The sequence below is a fragment of the Rutilus rutilus genome, assembly GCF_951802725.1.
Source record: "Rutilus rutilus genome assembly, chromosome: 6".
Classification (NCBI taxonomy): domain Eukaryota; kingdom Metazoa; phylum Chordata; class Actinopteri; order Cypriniformes; family Leuciscidae; genus Rutilus; species Rutilus rutilus.
In genome coordinates, this window is record NC_140214.1 from 32,437,580 (window position 1) to 32,460,723 (window position 23,144).

The window sequence follows — 23,144 nt, forward strand, 5'->3', positions numbered from 1 at the left end:
TCCAATCGTGGTTGTATCTCTCTATCAGTGTTACTCGATTAGTGTTAGTGTTACAGTGTTAGTGCTGCATTTGATACCATTGACCACAACATTTTTTAAATAGACTCGAAAACTATGTTGGCATTAGTGGAATTGCATTAGCATGGTTTAAATCATACTTATCTGACCGTTATCAGTTTGTAGCAGTAAATGAAGAGATGTCATATCGATCACAAGTTCAGTATGGAGTACCACAAGGCTCAGTGCTAGGACCGTTGCTGTTCACTCTGTACATGTTACCCTTGGGAGATATCATTAGGAAGCATGGCATTAGTTTTCACTGTTATGCCGATGATACACAGCTCTATATTTCTTCGCACCTCGACAAAACTTGCCAATTCAAGAAGTTAACGGAATGCATAGCTGATATAAATATTATAAAATCCTATTACTTAATAAAAGTTTCTAATGATTGGACCAAAAACCTCCGGACCTACTAACCTAGAATACTGTCTAACAATTGATGGCTGTTCTGTCAAGTCTTCGTCGTCGGTTAGGAACCTGGGTGTGCTCTTTGATACCAATCTTTCATTAGAAAGTCACGTTTCTAGCATCTGTAAAACCGCAAATGCGAAACAATTAGTTCATGCATTCATGACCTCAAGGCTAGATTATTGTAATGCTTTTATGGGTGGTTGCCCTGCACGCATAATAAACAAACTACAGCCGATCCAAAACGCAGCAGCTCGAGTTATTACCAGAACCAGGAAGTATGACCATATTAGCCCGGTTCTGTCAACAATGCATTGGCTCCCTATTAAACATTGTATACATTTGAAAATAAATCGATGCGTACGGCCGTCTGTCGGAAGCTATAGTTATTATAGTTTAGACTGTCTGTTTTTACTTTGAGCTATGATACTGGTTGTTCATGTTTTTGTTTCGTTTTTTTACTCTCTCTCTATTGGTGTTATTCTTAACTTTTGTGATTTTCAAATTTTGTTGTACCATAGTAAACTAAATGTTCAAATAAAGCATTTAAAATCCTACGACTATACAGATTATTCTTTGCCCTGTGGTAGTATTGCCTTTATATCTAAGGAAATCGTGAGGTTTCAGGGAAACTATTAAAAACATTGTAAATATAACACAATAACCTGGATGGACACGTTTATAAACACTTGTTAAATTGAACTTAAGCAAATTACATGATTGTTTGTGTAAAATGCATTACTCTCCACGCCTGTCGAGGCGCTGTGTCGTGTAAACAGTTACGGTGATGCAAATCCTAGTGAAAAAGACCCGCTCAGTGGAGTGTAGAGAGCTCGATTGGGGACCTTTGAAGGTAATTTACTGTTTACATCACGAAATAATAGTTAAACTAAACATGTATTAAACGTGAACGTGGTTAATGTCATTAAAACCTAATGTATATATCTGTAACAGGTTCAAAATGGTGCTGGGGCGGATCTTTCATGCCTTGATAAATAACGCTCAGGTGGTGGAGAAGCTCGCGGAGTCTCGAGCCATCAGACGCGCTGCGCAGATCACGGTCTTCGCCATCACTAAAGCTCAGATCGCCGGGAAAAACGCCTCGAACAAGCTGCTCACATCCCACACTTATCGCCAGATACGCGAGGAGACCTCACAGATTCCCAGGGATGTGGGAGAGTTGGGTCGGAGAGCTTCAAGACTGCGGGAGACGTTTGTGAAGGAGGTGAAAGAGGGAATGAAGGACGCCAACCGACGGATAAAAGACAAAAAGTGACTGCTGAAGCGCTGAATGAGTGAACAGAGAACTCATATTCTGTGCCACTTGTGAATATGAGGACAGCGTCATTTAAAGACTCAGACTGGAGTTCTGTGGCCCCTAATAGACTTATTTAACTTAAATGAACAGCACTGTAAAGATTGCTTGTATGACCGGGAGTGCCATGTTGTTTGAGAAATAAATGGTTGAAATGAATGTTTGGGATTCGTTGTCACGTTATTGTAACAAAATGTGTTGCCAGATTATTAAATAAAGACAGTTCAAAGCTACAGTGATTTATTGAGTTTCATGAGGACCTGAGCAAGCGCAGGAGCTCAATTTCAAAAATGTAAAATCAAGGTAGATTATGTAGCTCATTTGTGTCTCTATAACACTTCAAAGGTTACACATTGACAAATGATCTTAAAAAAGGTGTTAAAAAACAAAAACTAAATCGTTTCAAAACGGTTGTATTGCATATTTTTGGGTCACGAACAATGTGTTTAAACAAGTTTCAGTTGTTAAATAACATTTCAAAGTGTTTAATTCAATTTTTGACTTTTTCTGTCAGGCGGTACAACCAAAATAATTGTTTATACTGTAGTTGTAGGCTACTACCTGACATGGAAAATGTATCAGCCAACCCATAATTGAAATAAGCAGTTTTTACCAGTATTTGAGAGAGATCTACAAACCTTTACACTCTGCCACAAGGATCTGGATGATGCATTATCATGTTTTCTGTTATTACCTTGTCAATTCATAATAAAAGAGCCATATTGCAGTTGTGCCACCCTGACATTTGAGAATATACAAATTCACAGACAAAGGTTTTTTCAATTATCTCAACAGCTTTAAAACTACTGATAATAATAAAAATTGTTTATTTGAAATGGTTCAAACCTAAAATAATGTCATTGTATTTAGTTTGATATATATATATTTTTTATTTTAAATAGTTTTCTTAGTGTTTATTTGTTCGGACAGTTGCACAACCTGACATTTTGGGGGTTTAAGATGAAACATAGATTAATATTCATTATTTAAAAGTACAAACAATTAATGGTTTTATAGAATAAAGGGACATTTGTCATGAATTTATCAGAAAAAAAATTATAAAAGAAAAAATGCACTGACACATATGTGGCCATTTTAATTGGAACTCACATTTTCCGTTTTTACTTTTATTCTGAGGCGGCGGTGGATTTCTATAATACATGAAGTCAACAAGCGCTGGTTAGAAGTCTAACTGTGTGTAATGTCAAACAAATAGGCTCTATCAGTGGGATGAAACCACGCACACTTATCTTTACAAGCTCATGTCTGAAAAGCTTACGCTTCACAAACTGGACAAGCAACTTTCCAGTAGTGCAGATACTTTATGAAGCACTGGAATGTTTCACTGTTCTTCCAGATGTTTGTTAATTACAATCATACTGCTGTTTACTGAATCTCAGCAGCTCCACATCAGTTCCTGTGCCACTGCTTCAACACTTAAAGGGACAGTGAACTTCCAACCCAATCTCAAGAGAAAACACAACTTTTATGAGGTGATGATATGATTTGAATGAAAACATGATTTTAAGAAGGTCCACCCCTAAACCTGACCGCCAGTGGGGAGTAAGCTGATCATATGAAAACCTGCCAATGAAATTGTAAGACTTTATACGAATTAGCTACCAATTCGCAGAAATTGTAAAATAGTTGTGACAGTGTGTTGTAAAACTGTCATCATTTCCATCAAATGTTGGTAACCATTTTGATGACCACAGACTTCCATTGTATGGACCACAGAAGAAATAAAATAATAGAGGTTTGAAACAGCATGAGGGCGAATAAATCATACCAAACTGAACTGTCCCTTTAATGTGCCATACATGGCCTTGCATTACCATAATCACTACTGTGACAACTTTCAGAAGTGTATTGATGTTTACGTCCTTGCAGATGTAAATATACTCCAGCACTCCATCTGAAGGAAGACTCACACCAGCACTGTGCTGTACGAGAAAGATTTTGTTTTATTGTTCTTGAATTAACCATTCTCTTGTTCGTTGTGATCAATGGAATGAATCAGATCAGTAGGTTATTTACATGTTTCTTTTTTTTTTTTTTTTGTCCAGTCCCAAAATGTCCCTAAAAAGCAGAGGTGTTGAGGTGGTAGAACAAGCAGTCTTAGTATAGAAAACAATCATGTCGGAGGAAGAGCAGACGGGACCCCTTCTCCGGGACGGGTTTAGAAAAAAGAAAAAAAAAGGAGGAGTCTCTGTGAAGCTCTTCTTCCAGCTGATGATGATGATGATGATGATGTTGTTGAAATGGTGGGCAGAGAGGAGGAAGAGACAGAACTAGCCTCAAATATTGTGTCAATAATCGTCTTGGCTCTGTTTTCTCTGCGCTCTCCTCGCTGCCCTGCATCTTGTCGTTCATTTCAGTTTGGGAAAATAAAGGGTGGTAACAGAAAAAGGGGAAAAAAAATATATTCATACTATTTCTTTTGTTAAATATCTTGCTCTAATATACATTTTACAATGTCAAGAAAATAACTCCCATCATAATAGTGCTTAAGTAAAGCTCAATATAGACTTTTATTATAACAAAATAGGCAGTTTATGGAGGGTTAAATATCTGTTAAGATCTCATTGTACAATAAATTTCTTCCACATATGCGCTGGCATTTTATTGCCTCTTAAAAATATCAGTTCCTTACAAATGGCGGAGAGTTGAAAACATGTACTCTGTGTAAGACACTGATTGTAGACTCCGGCATTCTAACGGTGGCGGGACATCATCTAAACACAACGGCTCTGAAACGCAGACGATTAGAATGAGGAGAACAACAAGCATGCCAATACAACAGTCGAGGGAGAAAAAGAAGTAAATCAATGACGATCAATGTGCGGAACAGACAACGAGAAAGAAGGGCCGGAGAAACACCTGGTCTTAAAAGCTACAACGTGCAAACTTTTGCCTTTTTGTGTTTCTCTCACCATTCGAATGAATCCGATGCCTGAGACTCTGGCTCCATGTTACCATTTACACAAAAAACAACACAGAAACGAACGGGTCAAACGAAGAGACGCGTGTCGGAAAATCCAGATCGCTGTCTTTGTCCTTACAAAGTAACCTCCCTTAAACATTAAGGAACTGTCCCGTCTCCAAACCCCTGGTAAACAGATGCCGCTCTGGCGTAGCTTTTGCTCTCTGTAAGCGTGGAAGCAGAGGAGATCTGAGGAGGACAGATCACCTTCTCTTGAAAGTCAGGAGGTGCAGATGTAGGACTGAACAGAGATCCAAGTATGTTGGATTAAGGAATTAATCTGTTGAGTGAACGCTGTCGGTTGGAGAAGCCCGACTTGAGATTATCAACAAAAAAAAAGAACAACAAAAAAATGAGAGAATCAATAAATAAATCAGGCAGAGAGAAGGGGACGATAATCTCCTGAAGGCGCTCATAGTTTCTCCTTGGACTGCACCCAAATGTATGGCCCAGACTGTTCCTCGATGATCTGCTTGACTTGATCGTAGATCTCTTCCAAGGTGTCGCCCTGAACGATCGCTGCAATGCAGAGACCATCACAGTGAGGTGACAGCGTAGAGAAACTCATGCATACAGTATAAACTGACAACAGCTGGAATGGTGGAACAGTCATCCAATGAGTCAATTAAGTGAGTTTATCTAGGCTTTTTAGTTAGTTAGTCTTACATTTTAGCAGTGGTGCTTTAAAAGGGATGAATTCAGAGAGCAGAAGAGTCACATGCCCCTGAAACAAGGGCACTTAAAATGCAACTTCCACAAGAACACTTTTTTTGTAGATTAATTTGTCAACATAAAACCACAAAGTTGTATAATTTAACGATATAATCATCCTCTCACTTTCAACTGCTTTTTTCAGCACATTTCTTAAAATGTGTAAATATTTGCGTGAACAAATTTAACAACTGAGACATGAGCCGTTTCACATCTGCAGTCCTCATGGCATGTTCATGCGGGTGATCACGGGTAAAAGCTCTCTTTAGTGTCCTAAGCTACTGTAACTGTGACCGCCTGTAAGCTGTGATAACAGTAACTGATGGTAAAATGCTCTTTTAGAAATTACAGTTAAAATATTAAATAGAATGATAAAATAACATTATTAACCGGTTACAGGTAATTTCAAACTAGCGTTTCTGTTTAGAATGATTAAACTTGATTTCGTTTTCGTTTATGTTCCTGTTAAAATTTCTTTCATTTCCGGTTTTTGTTTTCGTTTCTTGAACTGGTTCAGAGCCCTGGTTCCCTAGGAATCAAACCAATGACCTTGCCATTGCTACATATACTGTGGGTACGGAAAGTATTCAGACCCCTTTACATTTTTCACTCTTTGTTATATTGCAGCCATTTGCTAAAATCATTTATGTTCATTTTTTTTCCTCATTATTGTACACAGCACCCCATATTGTCAGAAAAACACAGAATTGTTGACATTTTTGCACATTTATTAAAAAAGAAACACTGAAATATCACATGGTCGTAAGTATTCAGACCCTTTGCTCAGTATTTAGTAGAAGCACCCTTTTGATCTAATGCAGCCATGAGTCTTTTTGGGAAAGATGCAACAAGTTTTTCCACACCTGGATTTGGGTATCCTCTGCCATTCCTCCTTGCAGATCCTCTCCAGTTCTGTCAGGTTAGATGGTAAACGTTGGTGGACAGCCATTTTCAGGTCTCTCCAGAGATGCTCAATTGGGTTTAAGTCAGGGTTCTGGCTGGGCCATTCAAGAACAGTCACAGAGTTGTTGTGAAGCCACTCCTTCGTTATTTTAGCTGTGTGCTTAGGGTCATTGTCTTGTTGGAAGGTGAACCTTCGGCCCAGTCTGAGGTCCAGAGCACTCTGGAGAAGGTTTTCGTCCAGGATATCCCTGTACTTGGCCGCATTCATCTTTCCCTCGATTGCAACCAGTCGTCCTGTCCCTGCAGCTGAAAAACACCCCCACAGCATGATGCTGCCACCACCATGCTTCACTGTTGAGACTGTATTGGACAGGTGATGAGCAGTGCCTGGTTTTCTCCACACTTAGAATTAAGGCCAAAAAGTTCTATCTTGGTCTCATCAGACCAGAGAATCTTATTTATCACCATCTTGGAGTCCTTCAGGTGTGCTTTCATGTGTCTTGCACTGAGGAGAGGCTTCCGTCGGGCCACTCTGCCATAAAGCCCCGACTGGTGGATGGCTGCAGTGATGGTTGACTTACTACAACTTTCTCCCATCTCCCGACTGCATCTCTGGAGCTCAGCCACAGTGATCTTTGGGTTCTTCTTTACCTCTCTCACCAAGGCTCTTCTCCCCCGATAGCTCAGTTTGGCCGGACGGCCAGCTCTAGGAAGGGTTCTGGTCTTCCCAAACGTCTTCCATTTAAGGATTATGGAGGCCACTGTGCTCTTAGGAACCTTAAGTGCAGCAGAATTTTTTTTGTAACCTTGGCCAGATCTGTGCCTTGCCACAATTCTGTCTCTGAGCTCTTCAGGCAGTTCCTTTGACCTCATGATTCTCATTTGCTCTGACATGCACTGTGAGCTGTAAGGTCTTATATAGACAGGTGTGTGGCTTTCCTAATCAAGTCCAATCAGTATAATCAAACACAGCTGGACTCAAATGAAGGTGCAGAACCACCTCAAGGATGATCAGAAGAAATGGACAGCACCTGAGTTAAATATATGAGTGTCACAGCAAAGGGTCTGAATACTTAGGACCATGTGATATTTCAGTTTTTCTTTTTTAATAAATGTGCAAAAATGTCAACAATTCTGTGTTTTTCTGTCAATATGGGGTGCTGTGTGTACAATAATGAGGAACTTAAATGATTTTAGCAAATAGCTGCAATATAACAAAGAGTGAAAAATTTAAGGGGGTCTGAATACTTTCCGTACCCACTGTATAGTGTATTGTAATATCAGAAATGTGAGTTGTGGTAGGCTGTAGTCTTGACACCTGTATGAGAGACAGACCTGTGAAGTGCTCCATGAACTCCTGTTCTAGCTTCATGGCTCTGTCATATGTCTTCCTGCCTTGTTCCTCCGTCAGTCTTTTATTCATCTCCCTGAGGACAGAGCAAACAGCATTGCCCTCTAATTACACACTGATGTATTGCATTGCTTGTGGGTTAGTGAGTGATCCAACATTAAAAAAGGTTTGAGAAATAAATAGATTTGACGGCACCCCGATGCCTTTGACTGGGAACAGTTTACAACATATGACACAATGGAAAATAGGGTAGAGAATAGACATCCCACCCTTTCCATCAGCACCATAGTAATGTATTAGTCATTGATGGCATGACATTCTTTGTAAATACTAGTTTGATTTCTTGTCTTTCACTCACATGATGTTCTCCACTGATTTTGGTTTGATGAAAATGGCGATGGGGTAAAGCACAGCCACTTGCAGCCTCTTGATGGCGTTGCCTGATACATCTAGAATGCAGTGTTTGCCCTGAAGAGAGTATCACACACACAGTGTTTTCATCTGGTTAGCATTAAGGATGCATGTTAAGCATTAGACTCCTGTGTTGTCAGCAATTGAGCAGGTGTATCATGCATATTGTGCTTATTTCTCCAGAAATAATGCTAAGCTCCAATTCCTAAATAACATCATATGCAAACATTGACTAATGACATTCAAATACTGTTTTCTGTTGCCTGGTAAATGTAATGTATGTACAGTAGACTTGGTGTTGGTAATGACCTCACCTTTTCCGCCACCTCTTTGACAGACTGCACACTGGTTCCATACAGGTGGCTGTTGTACTGGCCCGCCTCGATGAACTTGTGCTCCTGTATATCTCTCTCCATCTGCTCTCTGGACACGACAAAGTGGTAGTCTCTCCCGTCCACCTCGTAATCTCGCTTCGGTCTCGTTGTATCTGAGACAGAGAGGAGCACAAGCTACATTATTATCATTATTATTGTGGGTCTCAGAACACAGCCACCCAGTTTATGCTGTGCAACAATATTCGAAAGCCTTTGAGTTTTATTCTGTAAGAATTAGGAAAAAGATCAGTACAAATATTTTTTGTCACAATTTCTACCTGATAAGCTTATATAAAAAAAAAAAAATTAAGATGAGAACCATTGGCCTCAGTTACTTTTTTGGAAGCTATTGCAGTGCTTCTCAAACTTGTCCTGGGGACCACTGCTCATTTTGGATGTCTCCCTCATCTAAAGCCTGGGACATACCAAGCCGACGTCAAAGAACTAGCGGCGACTAAAGCTGACTGTGTTGTCGTCTCTCGGGCAAAAAACTGCACTTGAACACACCAAAAGGACTAAAGGCAACTGTAAACTAGCACGTGCGTTCTGTGTCTGCATGTAAGTAAATATCTGCCTATATCAGCAGGTATTTTCGTCATTCAAAAAAGGGACACTGAAACTAGGTCTGCAGATGTACAAACTGTACTGAAACCTGTACAACCTTCAACATGCTGTATCGGCCCAAAAAACCTGACGGCGTCCGACTAGAGCCAATGGTGCGGAACACAGCAAAAAAACTCGTCTGACTGACGCTCAAAAATGGCCCGACGGCCGACCTTCGGCTTGGTGTGTCCCAGCCTTTAAGGAGTGAATGAAAACGAGTAAGTGAATTCGGACACTGGGTGCGCCAGAAGGGCTGCCACTTTTGTGTAGTTTGTGCTTGCTGATTCAAAATCATTTGACACTTAGCAAACTGGACGCTCCAGTAGTAATGAAAATATTTATATTTAACTCTGTTGTGGAAACTATCATGTATAAACCTTAATTGAACAATTTAATATGATATTACGCTGTAGCCAAATTGGATAAGTGATTTGGGAAATGGATGGATGGATGGATGGATGATTCAGCTGTGAGTGCCATCTTCTGGCGAGACTCTCGGTGGATGGGTATTTTCTAGCCGTTGAGCGTACATCGGTTGTACGCTCGTTATTGCGGTGCATTGTGGAATTGAATGAGTGCACTCGATAACGTCCACTATGGTGACAGACAGCATTACAAATGGCTGTCCCTTCAAATAGTGCCATATTTCTGTATTCTTAATACCCGTTTTAATCAAACCGCACCATGAATGGTCAGAGTCCACTCCATTTTGAAGGGAAATTAATTAAATCACAGACATTCCCCAGATTAATAACCTCACAGGGAATAATAATTAACATTACTTACTAGTAGAATTGTATTAAAAAAAAAGAAAAAAAAAAGACGTCAATGTAGTCAAAACTGCTTTTCTCATCTCATCAAACCATCCTGTAATATCCACTGCAGACACTGTTACGATGTGTCCCTCATCATATTATCTCATCAGCTCATACACACGGTGTACAGAGACTTACGGGGAACACAGGAACCGAATTTGTCAGGGAACTCCGATATCAGGTCATCGTTTACTCTGTCTTTCATCGGACCCAAGATTATCACTGGCCGTGCGTAGTTCACTGTGGAAATAACATTTGTGAAATCAATTACATTTTCCTAATAATAACTGTTCATGTTAAATCTCATGGGTTAATATTGATGTTACAGAGAATCATAAGCATTTTACCTTCCTGCTGACAGACTGGCTCATAAGAGAGCACATATTCCTCTTGACCACCTGAGAAATACACACACATACACACAGTTAAACTTAGGAAAAATATCTCCGTACAATTCATCATTTGGTTTACGGTATCCAGCCAAGCATATTAAGACACTAAAATCAATGCAATGCTTTCTGCTCATGCATTATAGAGTGGTGCAGGAATGACGTCAGAACCCAAAGACTAAATCGCCGCTGGTTCCTTCGAGATTTTCCTATGGGTTTTTATAATGGGGTTTTTCGATTAAACTGTGGAAAACATGACTTGAATATACTTGGACGTTTTGTTCTACAACATAAAGTACACACGCCCAGAGCAAAAAGGTGAATTTTGAAGCAGTTATGTTAATTTTTAAAAACGCAAGTTTTTATTAAGTAACTAGATAAGACTGCTTGAGGTGTGAGTGTGTGCAGTGTAAGTTGTAGAACAAACGTCAAAGTATCGTCAAGTTATTTTTACCACAGGCTTTATTTTACTCATTAAGTGAAAAAAGGCCATTATAAAACCACATAGGAAAATCTCAAAGGAACCAGCGGCGAACTGGGTTCTGACGTCATACCTGCACCAGTCTATTATTGAATGTGTGAAATTGCAACAAAAGCTATGCGAGATCCACTCGAGGCCGCTAGAGGTCCTCTACGCCACACAAATGAACACTGTTAAGGCAATGGAGTCCTCCGTCATGGTTGGTGTGAGACTGTCATAATGATTAAAGTGCAGCTCTTTCTGTGGATCTCAGCAGGCCTGCCTGTGCACTATGAGTTAGAGGCAGAAACGTGCTGTAAATAAATGAACATTGTCCTTAGGATTTGTAAGGGCCTGTGCCATGCTAGTGCTGTTTATTGCATCATACTGTAGTGTACATATGAAATATTATGCATTTATTCCCACCCCACAAGAAAGCAATGTGAAACACTGTGAGTTAGTGCAGAATAACCTGGCTGTTTTTGTTAGTTATTCATCACATGTATGAAAGATCACGAAGAATACTTAAGGAAATCACACAAAGTACAGCTTCAATGAAGACTTGATTTTACAGGACAAGCTTTTGTACTGCCGGGTTGTGCCGATACAATCAAATACTGATTATACTATTACAACTGGTCAGTGCAGGTCCTGCACTGTGTGACGACATTTTCCAGCAAAACAATTATTTATGAATGAATTGCTGTGATGGAGCTTCATTGCACTCCACTGTAGCTATACAATTTCCATATCACTGCAAACTACATAAATGCTGAAGAAATGAAAACTTAACATTTACTAAAACATATCAGCATAAAATAAATTGCTAAAAAATTTTTTGTCCAGGATTTTTGATAAATAGAAAGACCAAAAGAACAGCATTTATATGAAATAGATCACTTTTGTAACATTATAAATGTCTTTACAATTAAATGTAATTAACTATTACATAATTTAATACATCCTTACTAAATAAAGGAATTAATTTCTTTCAAAAAAGAAGGAAAGAAAAAAATCTCAAAGCTTTTGAACGGTGATTTAGCAGAACAAGTGGAAATATTGAAGAAGCTACGTACAAATTTGAACCAGTGGCTGAGTACAATTTTTTGAGTGGGCCCTTGCTTGCATACATCTTTTATTATTTATGTTTGCATTCATTAAATTTGCCCCAATTTCATTGGCGATCCCATTATGATGCTGTGACGCATATAATCGTGCCTCAAAGTGTCTGGTATCATGCAGTAGCTGGTAATGCACAGTCTGCAGTGCTGATCACAGCGGTGTGTAATATCTTCAGAGTGGCTTTGATATAACACTGTGACTCTGACTGTCTCTGACAGAGAGAGGGCAAGGGCTGGGTAGGGATGGGGGTGCACTGTTGCTATGGAGACTGGCGGAGGGCTCACTGATTGATTTTGGTATTGTATCTGTGTGGCTTGTGGAACATTACCCAGCCTGCCTCACTGCAGTGCTGCTCTGGTGAAGGGGGTGGGCGATGTGAACTCTTGAGAAGTCCAGAATAACACTGCTCGGCGATATATTTATTTTTATATTGTATTATTAAATCGGATCTCCCATACACGTTAACTCACAGCAGAGAGGAAGAGAGAGAGAAGAACAGTGTTAAATGTGAAAGAAAAGCAGACGAGGCCGACGGATGAAGGACACAATGGAAAGAAGAACTTACGGTAACTACTCTCACTATCACTGGCATTAGAGGTGACATGCTCTGAAATCATAACAGAGGGGAATGGATGATGAGAACCAAGAACAGGAGCACATGATGATGCATGAGGTGACTTCACATAAGAGTGGAAGAGCAATCCTGAGTCTCAGCAAAGTGGAGTACAGACACACACACCACTGAGGGACACAGTACACCACCTGAGAATCGTCACTGTAACTGTGTCCCTCTCCAATTTAAAGACCACAAGAAATCAAAACTTTAGTCCAAATAAGTTATATGTTAATATGTCTCTTAAAAGTTGACAAAGTTAACTAGCGCAGGGGTCTTCAAACTGTGGTTGACGATCCCCAGGGGAATGCAAGCTTGAGCTTTGTAGAAAAGTTCATGGAATTTTTTTTTTTAAATGTTTAATAATAATAATATTAAATAAAACAAAAGTTAAAAGTACAGAGTGTGACATTATTACGGGTTCATTCTGCTGTCTAAATGCTGGTCAGAAATCATAAGATTAATCACAATTATTATTTTTATTACCAGCCATAGTTTTAGGTTTCTTATCAGGTTTATTATACATCTAAAATTAGTGTTAGCATAAAATAGCCTATAAATCTGAATGAAAATAGAAAAAAAAAACAGTAAACAAATTAATCCTTCCTTGCAGCAAATATTAATCTAAACAACATAAACAGGGTATTAAGCACACGCTCACGCAACGGTTTAAACATAAAATGGTGTAAACATAAAACATTTAAAATATGTACTACCCATTTTGCATACGCAGGCACATTTAAAGTTTGACACAAAAAAAATAATTTCCTTTCTGAAGGTGTCTTTGTCCATATTAGTGTGGTTTTATTGAGTTGTGATGTAAATTAAAAGCTACTAAATGACAACCAATGTCCTGATTCAAAACAAAATCCGTCAACGGGGCCATTCTTCAATTGCAGCGACAAGTTACCCCCAATTTGTAACAGTTAAAATAAACTTTAAAAACCAATACATCATTAAATGTTTGCATTTTTATATTGTGTAGAGGGGAAACAATTTGTGCACTGTTTTAACATGTTTAAACTGGTACATATTTAATTGAGTTTGAGAAATTTCATGTGCAACAAAATCTGCATGTTCCCGCCATACAGACGTATCCTGGGATGTAATTGCAAAAATAACATTTTTAGAACAAATTAAATGGCTATATTGTGATTTCGATTTAATTTACCAGGTACAATTGAATTCAATTGTTTAAAAAAAGCAGACATTTTGTTATATTTTTTCATAACAAGTTGTGTCTCCCAACTTCATCTCAGTGGTGTTACAGTAATGGATGTTGTCCATTTAAGAAAAGGGGGAATTGTAACTGGACTAGTTAACTGTAACTGGTAAAGGTCATTGCAGGGGTGGCATGGTGAGTTGATTCTTTCTTATTAATTTTCATAAGTTTTGCTAAATTTATAACAATTTCATGCATCACCCTTTATTAGAGTCTGTGATGTTACGCTGATAACTAACAGATTTTTTTATTTCTAAATGAATATTTCTTATTAATATTTCTAAAATGTCGCCAGACGTTGAAACCATCATGATTGGAGCAGCCTCCATTTTAGAAAGGTCTAGATCTGTGCTAATCTGTGGTGGTACAGTCTCTCATGGTAACACCGCATGACTCCATAGAAAATCCACAGACAATACACAAACAGAAATGTTCTATTTAAAAATCATAGAGTTTGCGGTAACACTTTACAATAAGGTCTCATTTGTTAACATTAGTTAATGTATTAACTAACATTAATAAACAATGAGCAATACATTTAATACTGTATTACTTAAATACTTATTTATCTTTGTTAATGTTATATAATTAAAATGCAGTCTGCCATTGTTTGGTCATGTAAACTCACAGTGCATTAACTAATGTTAACATACCTTTGATTTTAATAATCTATTAGTAAATGTCGAAATTAACATTAACTAAGATTAATAAATGCGGTAGAAGTGCAGTTCATTATTTGTTTATGTTAACCAAAGTAGTTAACTAATGAAACCTTATTGTAAAGTGTTACAGAATTTGCTTTAGGACATTCATAATCATATAATTGTATCACTCTTGTCAGGTATACTATCTTTATAGACAGCATAGACCTTGTTCTAAGTCTATGATATTATTTTACGTCTGGTGTTACTTCAAAAATATATCTGAACTTTCTTTCTTCAATAGCCATTTAATATAATTAAAAGTTTTGAGATCTTAAAGTTATAAAGGTACCAAATGTCAGGGTTCTGTCCCTTTAGTTTATTTCTAGGTTTTATGACAGAGCCCTGACACTCCTGTATTGTCTTGTCTTTGTCTGAGTGCGCGGTTTCAAGCGTGCTCGAGGCTTGCGCTCTTGTTTCATGTGCGGGGCGTGGTGTTTGGACTCTTCGGCACTTCGGTCTAGTTTGGTTTTGGTTTTGTGTCGGGATTCAGACATTAATGCTCCTTGTGTTTGTCTTCTGTTGTGTGCGCACGGGATGAGCATTTGCTCTGTTGTGTGAGCGAGTTGTCTGAGCGAGTTCACGCGTTCTGTGTAGCAGTGAAAAACACCAGCTGCGTGCTTTCATGTTGTCATGTTCTGTGTGAATACACGGCTTATGAGTGTCTCTTTGGCTGTGTGTCCGTGTCTCATTCTGTTTGAGCACATGGCTTGTGATTTAGCCATGTCTGGTGTGAATTTGTCATGTGTTTCCTTGTGCCATGTCCTGTCTATTGTCTTAACTCCGCCCATCTTGTTACCTGATTATTGGTTTATTTGCCCCACCTGTCTTCACTCGTCACCTGCCTTGTTCGCTCCCTATCTAGGCTGCATCCGAAAACTGATAAATGCTGTCTTCTAAGGACACATTCCAAGGTCGGAAGGCATAAAGGCACGTCTGAATGCAATGTTAGCTTCACTTCTTGTCTCCTGAGATTCCTTCATCTGATCGATTTTTGAAGGCAGCATAGATGTGTACTTTGCAGACTTTCTGTCTTTGATATCCCACAATCCTGTGCTTTGCATTCAGTGACAGTTGAGCTAGAAAAATAAAGATGGTGTCTGAAAGTTGTGGCTGGTCATCAGTTTGTGTGTAAATGTACATTTTTGATCAATGTTTTCCACTTATGATTAAGCGAGAAATCACTATTGTAGTCATTAAATATTCACTTAGTTTTCACCGAAGCTCGCTCTATTTAGCTGTAGATCATTAAACCATGAAGCTGCCTCAGAAGTCTGTCCCAAATCAGTTTCGTGAGGTACCTTCATGCGCAAACGCTGCCTACAAAGTCATTGGCTGATAGGGCAGCGAGGCAACAAGTCAGCTGCCTAAGTTTTCGGGTGCAGCCCTATTCTCCTTGTGTTTGCAGTCCTGTGCCAGTCAAGTCAAGTTCTGTTTCCCCCCTCAGGGTAGGTTTATATTTTATTGATTTTGTATGATTAATAAAGCCCATTGCTTCTTGCATCTTGAGTCCTAGCCTAATCCCTTCACCCAAACCTGACACCAAAGACCATTTTATAGTTGCACATTCCTACTGCATACTATTGCATATAGCATACTTCAAATACTGGTAACACCACAGACATAAATGTTTGTGGCACCAGTATTGATTTAAATTTCTAAAAAATAAAATAAAAAAATCATTAAGCTTTCATTTTACTAGACATATCATATTAAACAAATTTAAAATATGTAGCAATGCATTTTATTATTTAAAAATAAAACATGATTTTTACAAATTTTGTGTCTTGTTTGCCAACCGCAATTGAAGAATGACTAAACACAGAAAAGAAAACCGCACCACACCCGCATTAAATCTGGTAAAGAAAAACTATTGATTTTCTCAAGTAACAAGCAATCAAATGAACATTAGGCATTCTGAGTTGATGCATTTAAGAAAAATAGGCACGCAGCCCAACAACATGGTAATAATGAAAAGAAAACAAGCTGAGAACGTGGATCTGTCGCGTTAACAATACAAAACTATAAACTAACTATAAAGGCTATTTTGAACATATGGGCATAATTGTGGTCCTCTTAGCAGCATGAAAAATAAAACTTGTTCAAATTGCGAATTGATTATATACAGAAACGCTCCCTTAATGACTGAAGCTGTCAATCGCTTCAGTTGCAGCGCACAAACGCTGTGCTCAACGCTGCAAATTGTGTTGTAATTAGAAACCTTTGACATTCTTTACTCTTTAAACTACAGAGCGTGATAAGCACGAGACCGTTTGAAAGCAGCTGCCTATCAGTGGGTACCGAACGAGTCGAAATAGTCTTGGCTATTGGACCCACAGTGCACCCGTGCCTATTGATTCACGACTCACACCGCAAATGACCACGTAAATGTTATTCCACCCGTTACATTAGCAGTTCACCCGTCGGGTACCCGCGCCCACGTGCATGACTCTGCAGTAAACTGTAATTAGATCTAAAGTGTGTGATGGCAAATAAATATCAGATCAATAGATCATTTTTCTCAATAGAACATCATGAGAAAATAAAATGTGCAGATACTGAATGAGGGGAGATTCCATAGAGAACGGTGAGAAAGACAGTAGAAAACAACCGTTCACCTCACCATCAACAACAGAAAGAGAAAACAGTTTTATTCTGGTAGTTTAAGCGTGTCTGGAGAAGCTCTTGAACTCTGGGACAAACTAAAAGTGCCCTCGAGAGAAAGATCAGCATGAATTATGAGAGTGAAGAATGAGAGATGCGAGAGGAAGAGAGATCTGGTCCAGAGGTGACCAAATGGGCATCCACATGGGGAACTTACTCAGGCCTTTGGATAGCATGTCATCTGGGTTGTCCTGTGGAGCGGTCAGGAAGGGAGCAACGAGAGAGACAACAACCACAAGAGTACATGGGTTACTGAGACACTCTAAGGCCTGGTCCAGCCACTGGACACAGCAGGCACCGAGCGTTCTCTGTACACGGGTGTTGCTGTGTCTAAAGTAGGCTGTGATGCCTGCTGTGTCCAGTGGAGCAGTGCCCACCTCTGTCCTCATGACCTGCTGCCCTATTCTCACCCAACATTGCGCTGTAGTGCCGCTTTCTGTACTTACGGTCCACATCGCTTGTTTCCGGCTCACTCGCCTCCTTGTTCTTGTAGAAGGTGAACTTGCGGGAAAAGAGGTTCTTTTTACGCTTGTCATTGAGGGACTGCTGAGGAAGAGAAGGAAGGGGAGGGCAAAAGAAAAGAAGGGAAGGGAAAGAGGGCTGTCTAATGTCCATATGGCAAAAATAAAAGATGATTGTTTTGCTCTTGGCTTTGTGGACCTCTGATGACTTGATCAAATGCCACTGGCATTGCAAGTGATTCAAGATACATTTGACGATCAATTTCTCATAGATAGGTGTTTACTCAATTAATGGAGGACGTCACAAAGTAAGAATTGTACATGAAATGCATGATGACCTGAAGTGGACAAATGAATGGATTTTGAGTCGAAGACTCAAAAAAAGCTAGCAGCAGGAAATCTCGAAGCGTTCAGATTTGCATGCAGAGGGTAAAAAGCATTGTGAGTGTGCCAGAAGCATGTGGAGGCCTATAACTGCTTTGGTTGTGGCAACATGCCACAAAACAAAGCAAGTTGGGCTGATTTATTTTTCAAAATATAGTATGACATCCTTTGCTGTGAACAGAGCCTGTATGTGAAATTATTTAAGTAATAGTAACTACATGGCTCTGTTCTTCGGCACCAGGACTATAGGTGCGTTTCCATTCTTACGCAGAGATCAGTTATAAGCCTGGTTGTTTGCACTGCAACACTGAGTTACTGGAGAGCATGGCATGGTAGGCAGAAGGAGAAGAGTGTGAGGATGAAGGACAGGAAAGGAGGAGGTGTGGCATACAGAAGGACGAGCAGTCCGACATCAATGGCAAGCGTATTTGTCCTTCGTTTTCCTATCATGCATGTTTTGTCGGCTGTTAGATAATCTGGTGTTTTGACTTCTATGCCTCATAAATGAGTTATAGATGTATTACAGTATTGTTATATGTGTTATATATAACATATGGCCGTTTTTGGGCCTGCAACACTTGCAGCTACGCATGCTGTTAATTTAGACCGGACCATTCATATGGCAGACTGATTAGTAAACGTCATCCAGAATATTACATTCCACTGAATGCACTGACTGAGCATTATTAAATGTGAGTTAATATCAAATGGTCTAACTTTCACAGAGGTAGGAACATTACCCAACACTAATTCGTAAAGTAATTTAAAATGCATTTCAATGTCATTCTAGACACACAATATAAGCAACAAAGAAGTTTTGTTCTAATCCTTAGTGAGTTGCCTACTTCTACAGCATTTTAGACATCATAATCCTGAGGTTGTTCCATAAGGAAGGAAACAACATTGTGTTGCTTTCTAAGATATCTTGTTTTGGCCAAAATCAACATGTACACTACCAATGTAATGAATCAAATTTTTGGGGTCAGTTTTTTTTTTTAAAGAAATGAACACCTTTATTTAGCGAGCATGCATTAAATTAACATTTTTGTTACAAAAGATATTCTTTTCATCAAAAAATTAAGAATCATAATATATTATGCATCTGTTTTCTACATTGATAAGAAACGTTTCTCAGCATAGAATTATTTCTGAGGAATCATTTGACATTGAATACTGGAGTAATGGCTTTGTCAGTACAGGAATGAATAACATTACAAAAAAACATTAAAATAGAAAAAAAGTTATTTTAATTTGTAATAATATTTCACAATATTACAGTTTTTATTGTATTTTCAAAAAACGACCCCAAACTTTTGAACAATAGTGTCTGGTTTGCAGAGAATACAATCCCAGGACACACTGTGAGCTCAAAACTTTATTCAAGACGGCAGTCAAGTTGAGAGAAATGTTGATTAACAGAAAAGTATAGAAAATCCTAACACAACTTGACCCAAATTTACCCAATATTTAAGTGAGCTAGGTATTTTTTTCTTTATTACATAATTTTAAAATTATCTTACAAAATGAACAACAAAATTTAAGTGTCAAGTCTTTTGTGTGGTTCTTTATTTATGGGAAATTATGGGAAAAGTGTTGCAAATCAGTCACAAAGTTAAAGTTCAGTAAGGATGTGGTCTTAGAAGTCAAAGCAACTCACTAGGTTTTAGAACAGAATATTGTTGGTATCTTAGTAAGTACTGTATGCATGTATGAAATGGTTCACTCACCCCTTTTTCTCGTGACTTGGAGTTAAACTTAACTGTCTTTAACCTGGCTCTCTCCTTCTTCTCCACTCTAGAGAGAAAACACAAGGATCTCAGATAACAATTGCTGTTATCCACTTTAAATCCATGTTACACTGCAATCTTCATCAGGACAGATGATGAGGGATGACTTTTGTTACTTGTTTATTTACCTACTTGTTGATTTACTCATTTATTTAATAAATTTACTTAATTTTATTATCATGGAAAATGAAATTATTGTCTATTATTTTGCGAGCAACTGGTGATAAAGAAAAAATGTTTCCATTTTAAGCCAAGGCAGCGAGTGAATATCACACAAGCAATGTGTAAATTCTGCTTATTCTCTTAATAGACTTAATATTTCTTAATATTTCTCTTCTGGCCCATAATGAAAAAATAAGAAGTATTTCGTGTCAAGTTGTTTTTGAAATGAGGAGTAAGCTAATCAAACCAATCTTTTATTATCTTCGCAACGCATCAGTTATACGGGGCAAATTAATTGTAAAATGAATTTAATAATAAAAGTAACATAGTAATAATAATAATTTATTACATTGACTGGAAATGCCAAAATCCCTGCATGCCTGTCCGCTAACGCCATTGTGAAGGGCTTAATGAAGTCCACCAGGCACAGCATCAAAGCGATTAAGTGTTTTATGCAAATCCACACGAATGGCCTGTTCAATGTTCAGTAGCATACTGCAATGGCCGAGAGTCTCTTCTGTCTCATGGTGTTTCTTATGTATGTTTTAAGTCGGCGCAAGCAGCAAACATTTCTTTCATCAGCACAGTCAAGAATAACTTAAAGAGGTTGCCAACGTTTACTAGACTGTGGACTAGCTTTGACTCTCTTAACAGTGAGTTTTTCTAGCTTGCGCCATTGAACGGGCCATTCATGTGGATTTGGATCTCGCTCAGGACGCTGTCTGTGGAGGCCTGACTAACGTCTCCAAAGAGCTGACGGCTCACATCGGGAACTCTCATCCTCTTAAATGAGTGACACTTGTCTGTTCAGTTACCAGTCCTCCATAAGCATCATCCCATGCAGGTGTAAACGAGGTCTAAAACGTTTTGAGCGCAACGTAGTGTAGACGCTCATGTGGTCGAATGTGTTCGCCTACTGACCTACTGCGTAAACATTATGGGAAGCGCACTAGCAAGACGGGATTTAAACTTTGTTGGCTGGAGACCCAAGTTTGATTTGAAGATGAAAAACGTCTCAAGCGCGATGTTCTCTCTCCATTTCTGATTTCGAAATCTGATGCTTCCGTATGTTTTTCTGTCGTCTCTGGGAGTGTTTATATGTAAACTGCTTGAGCTTACTTCATTCATTAGATTGAAAGATCTGAAAAAGTCCACACATTTACCCGCCCATACACCCTCCCCTCGAATAAATGTGCGGTTGAAAGTGGACAAAAGAGATGGATTAAAACACCAGGAGTAAACAGGAATGTGTTTCCCTCGTCTACTTGTAATCCGATCGGCCAAAACGCATCTTAATACCAGGTGTAAACAGGGCCGAAGACCTGCACTTTAGGCTACAGAGGGTAAGTTATCAGCTATACACTCAGGTGCTGGAGGACCTGTGATTGTGATATTATTTGGTACAAATCCAAAGTTTACAAAGTAAACCTTAACATTCCAATGTGCGTTTATTTATTTGTTTGTTTTTTTCATTTTTTTAAGCTTCAATCTCTCACCTTCTCTTGCTGGGGATAACGCCCATTTCCTCCACCTCTCCTTGAGCAGTGACCTGCCGTGCCTGCCACCACTCATCATCTGAAGCGTTCACCACGTGCAGGATGTCCCCAAATTTGAAGTTCAGGCCCTGGCTAGGCAGCCCTGAATCCTTAGTTTTATCATAATCAAACAGTGCCCTGCAGAAAACAGTCAAAATAAGACCACAAGAAAAACACAGACTAGATACCTGATGCATTATCTAAGTGCATGCGGTGAAGTCTGACAAGAAGCTTTAAAAATTGCTGGCCCATTTAAATCAGGAGTGTCAAACTCAGCTCCTGGAGGACCAGAGTCCTACTGAGTTCACTTCCAACCCTGCTTCAAACAAACATACCTATAGTTTATAAATAAGCCTGAAGGACTTAATTATCTGGAACAGGGGCGTTTAATTAGGGTTGAAGCTAAACTCTGCAGGGCTGTGACTCTTCAGGAGTTTGACACCCTGATTTACAATGAATGTGTGTGAACTGTAAATATTTCAAATCAATTGTGAAATGTATTAAAAACACTACATTTAGGGCCTGTTCACACCAAGGATGATAACTATAATGACAACAATAAAGATGTAGTTCTAAAAATAAGAATAGTAGAGTCCACACCACAACGATGACGGCACAGAGGAACGATATCACTGGAATCACTTTCAGAACGATTTTTTTCCTGCTGGTGAACGATAAAAAAAAATTGACAGCCAATCAGAATCCATCCTGCTTTAAAGAGCTTGAGCGTTTAAAGTGGCAGATGACAAAACTGCAGCACACGCTTAGAATAAACAGAACATTATTGTCCATTGGTGTTGACGCTAATATAGTTGTCATTACAGCTATCGTTCTTAGTGTAAACGGGCCTTTAAAGTTGGTATGAAACAGAAATCGCTGCCTTTTTTTCCCCCTAGCTTCAGTGATGAATATCTGAGTGAAACGTCTTCTTGAATGAGAAAAAAATGTAGGGCGGCACTTGATATCCATCAGGAATTGATTGTACCATTGGATCGCTGTTGTTAGCTAATTGCTGCGATCTCATGTAAGTGACAGGTTGCTAGAGGATTTGTTTTATTGCCCTTGTGCAGTGTTCAAGTCATCAGAGAAGAGATGTCATTGCGAGATTAAAAAAGAATGATGTGCACGAATAAACTATTTATAATAACTCCAATATTCCCCCCAAAAATAAGAATTGTCAATTTTAATTTCATGGTGACTTTACATGCTGGTGTGACCAGTCCCTTGTAACATATTGGTGGATATTTGTCCAGTACCTGACGTATAGTGATCTCTTCTGATTGGTCCTCAGGGATCCTGAGCCTGAACTGATGCTACTGTTCATCATCTGCTCTCTTAGGTCATGGATCTTTGCTTCAAATCGGCTGTACTCTAAAAACACAAGGCCACAAACGTCAATACTGCCCATCTCCCAGAATGCTGCTGTTCAATGCAGTCATGAGACATTTGTGTGTATAATAGATAATAGACTTCACAGAAGAATATTTGTGTATACATTTTTTTTTTTTTTTTAAACAAAACAGATTTATACCAATATATACACGGGTGGTGTTTTCATGATACCATTTTATGGCAAATACATTTATTTAACATATCTAATCTAATCAAATCTCCAAAGAACATGGGATTTCTGCCTTTATGGGTTTTTTAGAAAGGACACTAGTCAGTTAAAAGCACATCTTCTCCAAAATTGTTTATCAAGGGGAA

At 38.8% G+C, this 23,144-nt stretch overlaps 2 protein-coding genes across 33 annotated transcripts in view; one reads left to right on the top strand and one right to left on the bottom strand.

Moving 5' to 3' along the window:
- The first annotated feature begins 1,252 nt into the window (after positions 1-1,252).
- On the top strand, positions 1,253-1,945 carry LOC311292032 (protein NCBP2AS2-like). Its single transcript, XM_084411465.1, has 2 exons — positions 1,253-1,324; positions 1,426-1,945. The coding sequence occupies exon 2, from the start codon at positions 1,433-1,435 to the stop codon at positions 1,745-1,747; it is 315 nt and encodes a 104-aa protein (XP_084267591.1). The 5' UTR covers positions 1,253-1,324; positions 1,426-1,432; the 3' UTR covers positions 1,748-1,945.
- A 1,781-nt stretch (positions 1,946-3,726) lies between these two features.
- Positions 3,727-23,144, bottom strand: part of dlg1b (discs large MAGUK scaffold protein 1b) — a 115,864-nt gene continuing 96,446 nt past the window's right edge. For 14 of the 32 annotated variants that reach the window (XM_084411703.1, XM_084411696.1, XM_084411721.1 and 11 more), the window contains 11 exons: positions 22,694-22,808; positions 21,399-21,575; positions 19,681-19,747; positions 17,555-17,654; positions 12,474-12,515; positions 10,285-10,335; positions 10,076-10,177; positions 8,460-8,632; positions 8,093-8,202; positions 7,719-7,810; positions 3,731-5,288 (listed from right to left, as the gene is read on the bottom strand). In XM_084411703.1, the coding sequence (XP_084267829.1) occupies positions 5,182-5,288; positions 7,719-7,810; positions 8,093-8,202; positions 8,460-8,632; positions 10,076-10,177; positions 10,285-10,335; positions 12,474-12,515; positions 17,555-17,654; positions 19,681-19,747; positions 21,399-21,575; positions 22,694-22,808 (1,136 nt within the window). In that variant the 3' untranslated portion in view covers positions 3,731-5,181. Of the gene's footprint in view, positions 5,289-7,718; positions 7,811-8,092; positions 8,203-8,459; positions 8,633-10,075; positions 10,178-10,284; positions 10,336-12,473; positions 12,516-17,265; positions 17,300-17,554; positions 17,655-19,680; positions 19,748-21,398; positions 21,576-22,693; positions 22,809-23,144 lie in introns of all 32 variants that reach the window. The other 18 variants (XM_084411711.1, XM_084411705.1, XM_084411704.1 and 15 more) reach the window with 4 other exon arrangements.